The sequence below is a fragment of the Myotis brandtii genome, unplaced genomic scaffold (assembly GCF_000412655.1).
Source record: "Myotis brandtii unplaced genomic scaffold, ASM41265v1 scaffold1071, whole genome shotgun sequence".
NCBI lineage: Eukaryota > Metazoa > Chordata > Mammalia > Chiroptera > Vespertilionidae > Myotis > Myotis brandtii.
In genome coordinates this window covers 1,392,676-1,402,577 of record NW_005353634.1, presented here as the reverse complement: position 1 = coordinate 1,402,577, position 9,902 = coordinate 1,392,676, and the positions used below count along the sequence as shown (strand labels likewise).

Below are 9,902 nucleotides of genomic sequence, written 5' to 3'. Positions count from 1 at the left end.
GGTTGCCTCCTGCATGCTCCCCAACCAGGGCCAGGGATGGAGCCAAGGTTCATGCCCTTGACTGGAATCGAACTTGGGAACACTATCCATTAAGCCAAACCAGCTAGGGCATGTTGTTGTTTTTTATAGAGCACAGGCAGAGTTGATTTAGCATAATACTTACGGGCTAAATAATATAGGATTTTTGGAGTGTAAGTGAACATTAGCTTCGACTTAAAAGTTCCCAGCTGCATTAGCCCCAACAAAGAAAGTCAGCCCATCCTTTAAAGCTTTGAAACCAAGCTTGACTTCTTTCTAGCTATGAAAGTCCTAGATCAGTGATGGCGAACCTTTTGAGCTCGGCCTGTCAGCATTTTGAAAAACCCTAACTTAACTCTGGTGCCGTGTCACATATAGAAATTTTTTGATATTTGCAACCATAGTAAAACAAAGATTTATATTTTTGATATTTATTTTATATATTTAAATGCCATTTAACAAAGAAAAATCAACCAAAAAAATGAGTTCACGTGTCACCTCTGACACGCGTGTCATAGGTTCACCATCACTGTCCTAGATGGTATCTTCTTCCAATATAAGGCTGTTTCATCTGCACTGAAACTCTGTCATTTCATTATCTTAGCGGGATCTTCTGGATAACTTGCGGTAGCTTCTCCATCAGCACTTGCACATTTTAAGTTTTGAAGACAGATTCTTTCTTTAAACCTCATGAACCAAACTCTGCTAACTTCCAACTTGTTTTCTGTAGTTTCCTCACCTCTCTCTGTCTTTATAGAATTGAAGAGAGGTAGAGCCTTGCTCTGGCTTAGTTTTGGCCTAAGGAAATATTGTGGCTTGTTTGACCTATCTGGACCACTGAAACTTTCTCCAAATCAGTAATAAAGCTGTTTTGCTGTCTTAAAATTTGTGTGTTCACTGGAGTAGCACTTTTAATTTTCTTCAAGAACTTTTCCTTTGCATTTACAACTTGGCTCACTAGTGCAAGAAGTCTAGCTTTCTGCCTATCTTGGCTTTTGACATGCCTTTCTCACTAAGTTTAATCATTTCTAGCTGTTGATGTAAAGTGAGAGATGTGAGACTCTTCCTTTCACTTGAACACTTAGAGGCCATTGTAGGGTTATTGATTGATCTTATTTCAATATTGCTGTGTCTCAGGGAATAGGGAGGCCTGAGGAGAGGGAAACAGATGGGGGAATAGCCAGTCAGAACATACTCAACATTTATTAAGTGTGTCATCATATAGGCATGCTTCATAGCACCCCAAAACAATTATAATAGTAACATCAAAAATCACTGACCACAGATCATCATAACAAACATAATAATAATGAAAAAGTTTGAAATATTGAGAGAATTATCAAAATGTGACAGAGCCACAAAGTGAGCAAATGCTGTTAGAAAAATGACGCTAACAGACTTGCCCTATACAGGGTTGCCACAAGCAATACAGTGTCTGTGAAGTACAAAAAAGTGAAACAAAGCAAGGTATGCTTGTAGGTAGCCCAGTAATAAACTCACACATAAATAGTGGATTGATTGTTAATAAAGATACAAAGACAATTCAATGGAGACAGTTTTTCAACAAATAATTGGATGCTGATATGCAGAAAAATAATTGGATGCTGATACGCAGAAAAATTAACCTCACCCTTTTCATGAAAATGAACTAAAAATGGATCATAGAGTTAAATACAAACTACAAAATTCCTAGAACAAAATGTAAGAGAAAATCTAGGTGTTCTTGGGTTTGGTGATGACTTTTTAGATACAAAACCAAAAGCATAACCCATGAAAGAAAGAATATATTTAAGATTTTTTAAATTATTCACTTATCAACATTTGAATAGCAAATAAGCATATGAAATGATGTTCAGCATCAATAGTTATCAGGGAAATGCAAATTAAATTCACCATAAGATACTACTCTATACACTAAAATGGCCAAAATTAAAGATTCTAGGATAACAAGTGTTGGTGAGGATATGGAAAAACCGGAACACTCATGATTTATTGATAGAGGTATGAAGTTGCACAACCACTTTGGAAAACTGTTTGGTAGTTTCTCTTAAAGTTAAACATACACTTAATATGACCCAGCAGTATATATTCATTCATGTTAGGTATGATGAGGATTAAGAATTGATCACTGGGTTTAGTTATATAGAAATCTTTAGTGACTTTGACATGTACCCCCCCACACACACATAAACACATGCATCTATACACACACACAGACAATCTATATCTATCTATATCTATATCTATATCTATATCTATATCCATATATCCATATATCCATATATCCATATATCCATATATCCAAGAGAAATGAAAACACATGTCCACAAAAACACATGTTCTAACATTTCACCTTGGCTAAAAGCCAGAAGTCTGTTTCTTATACTATTAAATGATTTTTACTTTTTTTTTTCCTTTCAGCTTTTATTTGCCATGATAGTGGAGCCACTGTTTTAGCATATGCTCCAAAACATCAGCTACTAATATCATGTGGCAGAAAAGGTTTTACATGTGTCTTTGACCTTCAGCAACGACAACAAAGGCAGCTTTTCCAGAGCCATGATTCTCCTGTTAAAGCCGTTGCTATTGATCCAACTGAAGAGTACTTTGTTACAGGATCTGCTGAAGGCAGCATAAAGGTAAACAGTAATGCCACAATATCTACAAAAAGAAATCTTCAGAAACCTTAGGTCTTTAATCATAATTGATGATGTTAGTCTCTTTAAATAATATATATATATTAACAACTCCTTTGTAGTCAACCACATTAATTGTTATTTAATAAATCTTTTAACAAATGAAGTAATGATTAACTTGAAAATTATCTTTTTCAGATATGCTTAATTAATGCATATAAAAGAACTAGATTTTTCCATGGATATAAATACATTTCAGATGTTAAAATTAGTCTTGACTGCATGTTAAGCATTACTGAATTCTATTTCAGGTACCATGAAATACACTGACATATTTCCTTATGCCATTTTTATTTATTTATTTATAGTTTAGCATGCAACTACTCAGTGCCTGATTCAGTAATTCTGAATGTACCTGGATAAGTCCTGCCTATAACAGTCCTTCTTAAACCCCACTGTGTTTAAAACCAAGGGGTTTTTTAAATGTTAAGCAGCTTATTAAAAATGTACCCCACTCCAAAAATTCTATTGTTAGGTCCCACCCCAAAAATACTTAGTAAGTCCAGGGTTCAGGAATGTGCATTTTTATAACACAGACCTAGTGGTTTTGATGGAGAGTCCTCTGGCCACACTTGGAAACATTTGCAGAAATAAGTTAGTTTAGACTAGTCCCTAAATTATTCTAATGGTCAGCAATCTACTTGGGGGTGTTTGATTTCTTAGAATCCATTAATTTAAATGCTAGAGAGTCTATTTAGTGCAAATAAATTGGACTACTTTGTTAGAACTGGCATATTATTTTCAAAATTCTTAGCAAGAAAAAATTAATTATATTTGAACTGCCCTCAGTTTAGGCAGTTTATACTGTGTTTTAGATTAGTTCTTTATTTTGTACTCAGTTTTATTATCTAATTGAGTAAAAAAAAAGATTTGAAAGTAAACAATGTAGTATATTCAGAAGTCACAATTTAACAAGTATGTCTAGAATGGTAGAAATTAATTTATTTCTTTTTTTTTTAAATATATTTTATTGATTTTTTTACAGAGAGGAAAGGAGAGAGACAGGAGACAGAAATTAATTTATTTCTTTTTTTTTTAAATATATTTTATTGATTTTTTTACAGAGAGGAAAGGAGAGAGACAGAGAGATAGAAACATCGATGAGAGAGAAACATCGATCAGCTGCCTCCTGCACACCTCCCACTGGGGATGTGTCCACAACCCAGGTACATGCCCTTGACCGGAATCGAACCTGGGACCCTTCAGTCCGCAGGCCGATGCTCTATCCACTGAGCCAAACCGGTTCTGGCAATTTATTTCTTAAAGAAAAGTAAGATTTTTGTTAATGAGATCTAAAAATAAATAAATAAATAAATTGGTTTCCCTAAATTTAAAACAATGTCCTGAAAGCATTTAGGTTCCACATAAGTGAAAATTCTTATCAATTACTTTAGGGACAGACATATTTATTTAGAAAGGGATGAAAATAGAAAGTTTCTATTTAGTAAATTAATTATTCTGAAGTTATAATAATTAACCTTATCTTGTAGTTGGAACATAGATTTGCCTTATCTGAGGCCTCTAGGTATCTAGTGCTTTTCAGTGGTTCTGATCCCCTGGGGGTATTTTACATTATAGAGACAAGATTACTTCACTATAGAACTACACAGCAAAAGCTTTGCTGAGAGATAGGAAATTTTTATAGTAGTCCCTATAATATTGCAAGTTTTTGTAGCATTGTACACCTAACATCCTTGTACCTAAGTTTTCTCATCTCCAATGCAGGGTTAAAAATACCTCTCTTACTGGATGGGTTTTGAAGAATGTAATAATATCTAAGTGAGTTACATCCTATTCAGAACTCAGGCCTACACAGGCTTTTCTCCATCTTTGTTTTAGAAATTCCTTTTCTGCACAGGAAGACAGGCCTAAATATTATATTTGTACTTTTTAGGTAGTTATCAACCCCAAGTTTTATTTTGTTCTTAATATCTTGCAGATTTGGAATCTCTCTACCTTTAGTCTTCTTCACACTTTTATCAGTGAACATGCTCGGCAATCCATTTTCAGAAATATCGGAACCGGAGTGATGCAAATTGAGACAGGGCCAGCAAATCACATTTTTTCATGTGGAGCTGATGGAACAATGAAAATGAGGATACTGCCGGATCAGTTTAGCCCATTAAATGAAGTATTGAAACATGATGTGAAATTTATGTTGTAACATTTTGACCATAAGATCTATAATTTAGTACCTATTCCATAGAAGTGGCCAACACATATAATGTACATTGGTTACTCTCAATGCCACAAACAAGCTAATGCTTTCTTGTTTCCATATTTATTTTATGGAGCTTTGCCCTTGATGCACTGATGCCTTAAAAATTAACAAGGTCATTCAGAATTAGACTCTGTTGCCCAAACTAGAATGTATAAGTAATGCTGTAACATTACATATTTATAGTGTGTTATAGTGAGGATGTCACAGTGTCAAATGAGTTTTGTTTTCTTATGGTTGATAAAGTCTTCTGCAGATACCTCTGCATGAATTTCTTCCACAGTAAAAATACCTTTTATGTAAAAGCAGTTGCATATCCATCATCACTTAATTCACCATGCTCTCAGTTCCTTTTTCAAACTTATACATCTGAAAGTCTTCTCTTAACTAATGATAGATTGATATTTGAGTAAGAATCAAAAAAATAATGTACATCTCCATTAAAACTATTATTGGGACTTCAGTGATAAATGAGCCAAGTGGCTCATTATATAAGTTTTCAAGTTTCCCTACTGGAGCCCAAGTGTGTGTATGTGTATGTGTATATATATGTGTGTGTGTGTGGTTGTGTGTATATATGTAATATACCCTGCACATCTTATTTGAACATACTTTGTGTATATATGAGAAAACTACAAGTCTTTTCATGTGTTTTTGCGCCATCATTACTACTACCACCAGAATAACAACTTTTTTTGCAGCTATTTGTTTTCATGTTCTTAAAAAAATTTTTTTGAATTCCCATAGAATTTTCACATGAATTTCAGGAAGACTTCCAGGATTATTATTTTAAAGATTACATTGAGTCAAATATGTCTTAGTAGGCAATAACAATTCTGTGTTGGTATATATGAGACACTTAAAAGTAAGTTTATAAATTAATGAAAGGATTTTTTGATCATCAAACAAACATTTTACTTAAATTTTATTTTTTAGGTGCTTTTAGTCTCAAAAGTTGTGAAAACCTTATAGCAGTGTTTTTAAAAACAAATGTGAAAACAGTCAAATTAAATAGGTAGTATTTACAAGTGTAAAATACCTGCCAGATCTACCATTAATAGAAAATAAACTGAACCTTATATTTTATTATTTTTGCCAAAATATATTATTTTATTATAAAATATGACCAAAATATTAAAAATGCAGTGCTTTTAACTTAGATGTGCTAACCCTATTTCTCTCTGTTTTGCTATACCTTTTCTGATTCAGAATTATAGAAAACTTGATAAATACTTGATTTTAACCAAGGAGACAGGCGGTTGGAAATAAGTGTTTGAGGGACAATTATATGCTATTGAGCTTAAATATATTTTGTTAATAGGGACTATAAGGACATTTTTATGTAACAAAGTATAAACAGCTATTATCTTGGAAATTAAAGAGTGAAATAAAACAAAGAAAAGAAGGGCTGGTAAAATGAATTTTGTAATATCCTCAGGATACTTTTATCTTAAAAGTATATTGTTAAATATTTTGTAAATTGTATTCATAATTTTAAATGTGTTGAGCAAGTTGCAGTGAAAATACTGTCATTATGTAGAGAGTTTATGTGCACATAATAACCTGTACCATAAATTGTGCAGTAACAGCACGTGACTGTTGCCATGGAGGAATCTGTGACAGCATTGCAAACAATACCATTGTTTGATGTAGTTAAGCTTAAATTATTTTTCAGTAATTTCTTCACAAATCAAGATTCAAAAGGCTTTAAACACTTTTAATAAAAAAATTTATTATGCTTAGAAAAAAGGCATTGTGGGTGAACTATTATGCATTTTAATTGAGGGTTTATATGAATAATAAATTATGTAAGCCCATATGTAATTACATCCAGAGTCATAATATTTTAAATAAACAATCATGCAGTGACTTTTTTTTAGCATGCTATTGTTTTAAGTAATAATTATGAGACTTTAGTTGACTTAAAGTATATGTCACATTTTAAAATGGAGAATTTCTGTATTTGAATTTGGTTAATGTGGAAAGGATTGAATACTTTTCCCAGTATTCCTGTTCTTCCTTTTCTACATCCTTTTAACTTAATAGGTAAGCATTATTCAAAAAAGATGAGAATAAAAATAGTAGGAATGCATATCTAAGTATAAAATGATGTACATATATGCAAAATTTCATTCACATTAATGAGGCGAATACATCAAAATACATTTTTTTTAGTTGTGCATTTTCTGAGAATGTGGCTTTATAATGATGGGACAATTCACAACATTTCAAGCCTCATTTTCTGAAATGTAGGTATTTGCATATGTAGAATCATGCGACAGTCAACGCTATCCTCCTTTCTTGCTCTCTGTCTTGCCCAAATTCATTTCTTCTTCTTTTTTTAATTACTTAAAAAAAATAACATTACGGAAATTTCTCACATTAGTCTCAACAATCAGAACACAATACAAAGATACCCACTTAAAATCCTTATACAACCTTAGAGGTGTGATCTTACTAAACAAAATTTAAATCTCATATGGCAGGGAGCCACAGCCAAAGTTAAAAGGACAGGTGACTAGAAGAAATATGTGTATAGTAATTGAAAAAATATTAATGTCTCTGTATATAAAGAGAACTTTCAAATAATAGGCAGATTATTGGAGAAATTGGCAAACAACTCACAGAATGGGACATTGAAAAAGCAAGCATGAAGTATGGTTAAAAGAAATGTTTCTATCAGATCGGTTTAAAGTTAAAACAGTGACATCAATATTGGTGAAGATGTAAGGAGATGGGCACACTAAAACATTGCTGGCAGAACTAAACTGCTACAGTTACCTAAACATATTGAGTAATCCTACTTTTGAGAAATTATCCTATAAAGATAAAAGCACCCTTACACAAAAATATATGTACACAGTGTGTATTGAAATATCTAAATGTTAATTAGAAAAAAAATTGAAATCTAAATGTTAATTAGTAAGTTCTTGAACAAATTGTGGCACATTCGTACAATGGAATATTCTCTCAACACTAAAAGAATGTTAGATTTGTATCTGCTAATCTGAAAAGAGGTTGGTGAGAAAGATTGCAAAGTCAAAGGTGTAATATCCCATATTTGTGACAGTTTAGTCCTGTATAGGTTTAGAGACAGAACTATGTATGAAAGAATACGCACAAAACAAAATTTTTAACATAGGAGTAGGAAAGAAGGAGGTAATATTTTTCCAAATTCCTTTAAACCCCACTCAGTAACATGATACCAAAGATTGTTGTGTTGGTGGGGAAAAAAACAACTGTAATTTTAATAGGACTAAACTGGGAGCTGCTCTGTTGAGTAAGGTCAGGAATCCTTTTTGTGAATTGCTGGGATATTTTTGATGCTTGATGTTACCTATGTAAGAAAGGATACCATTTGGAGTACTTGGAAAAAGTTTAACATAGATTACTTAAATGTACCTTTCAGTCTTTTAGAAGTGTATGTAGTTTTGCTGCAGTAACTTTCAAAGTTAAATCTGTTTTTGAGTTTTTCCTGATTTTTCTTCCCTTTTGCTTGCTTAGTATTTTTCTGTATGTATATGGCCTGACATTCAGGGAGGTAGTGCAGTTAGAGTGTCACATTGTTTCACAAGGCTTCTTGGAAGAAAAATTTCTTTTGTTCTTCCACTGTAAATACAGATGGGTGGTACAAACAATTGATGTGACAACCTATTTCTTTCCACAGTGGAAATGCTTTACTCATATACAGCTGATTGTCTACTCAGTGTTAGTACAGGTATGACCTTTGTAACAGAATTTAAGCAGTACAGTGCATCGACCTGGGATATGTGTTAAATAAGCTTTTAAAACTATATTGCCCCCACATGCAAAACACTCCCCAAAACTTCAGTATTTTCATCCTAGTCCATCAGGGTCAGACTTGAGCCCCAGGTTTCCCTCATCTAAGTCAGGTTCAGGTGTGTATGTGGTGCCTTGAATGAGATTCCTTAAGTATAGCCTAAAGACCTCTGAACTAGTGGGAAGTTATGTGCCTTCCACACACCAAGCATACCATGATGAGGCAGAGGTAAGGTAGCTCCCATTCCTAAAGAGGGAAAATAAGAGTCACATAGTAGTCCCTGGTCTACAGAGATTCTGACATTTAGCTGGGCACATGTCAGCAGTTCCCTGAGTAATCCATTTCCCTGGAAGTAAATCTCTGCAAGTGGTAGCTCTATCCACTGGGTTGTTTTTTCCTACCTCTGAGTCATCCTTCCTTTTCCATGTATTTAACTGAGTACTGTTCTCAGCCCATTTCCTCACAAGAGAAGTTTGAGGATTCAAAGGCCTCTACGTTTGTGCTATCCCTACCCCTTATGGTTCAATCTAGAAAAACTGCTTTTAAAAACTGGGGGTTTCATATACATTAAATTTTAATCCACTCATTAGACAAAGCCTACACCCATATTTTTTTTCTAAGACAGGCTCTTCTCTACCTTGGGCCACCTATGAGGTTGCTGTGGTGTACAGATTTTTAGAAATTTTACTTTCTCACAAAAGGGGTCTACAGGTTACATTCTTAAATCTGAGATCTTAACAAAAGGATTTATAACCACAATCTTGCCAGTGTCTTGACTCTGAGACCATTGTTGATCCACAGTATTGAATAAATTTTTTAAAAATTCATGAGACCGTTGCTAGGTAGAGGGAGGAACAGACCTGTGTGCACACAGAAAACTACACAGAAGTAAGTAGCACAACAACGCTTTACTGTGAGTATTGGTAATTAGAGGGAAAGAAGTGAGGCTGTTGAAGGAGAACATTGGACTCAGAACCCAGTAAGGGAGAGTGATATGCTCCCAGTGTTTCACGACTAAGGTGGGAGCCTCGTTAAAAATCAAGTAAAGCGCCTGGCCTGCGTGGCTCAGTGGTTGAGTGTCAACCTATGTATGAATCAGGAAGTTAAGGTTGGATTGGTTGTGGGCTCAATACCCACTGTGGGGTGTGCAGGAGGCAGCCAATCAATGATTCTCATCATTGATGTTTTT

General features: G+C 33.9%; 1 protein-coding gene across 5 annotated transcripts in view; it reads left to right on the top strand.

Moving 5' to 3' along the window:
• Positions 1-6,801, top strand: part of DMXL1 (Dmx-like 1) — a 137,740-nt gene extending 130,939 nt beyond the window's left edge. For all 5 annotated transcript variants that reach the window (XM_005857097.2, XM_014541700.1, XM_014541698.1 and 2 more), the window contains 2 exons: positions 2,440-2,657; positions 4,654-6,801. In XM_005857097.2, the coding sequence (XP_005857159.1) occupies positions 2,440-2,657; positions 4,654-4,878 (443 nt within the window). In that variant the 3' untranslated portion in view covers positions 4,879-6,801. The remainder of the gene's footprint in view (positions 1-2,439; positions 2,658-4,653) is intronic.
• Positions 6,802-9,902: the final 3,101 nt, after the last annotated feature.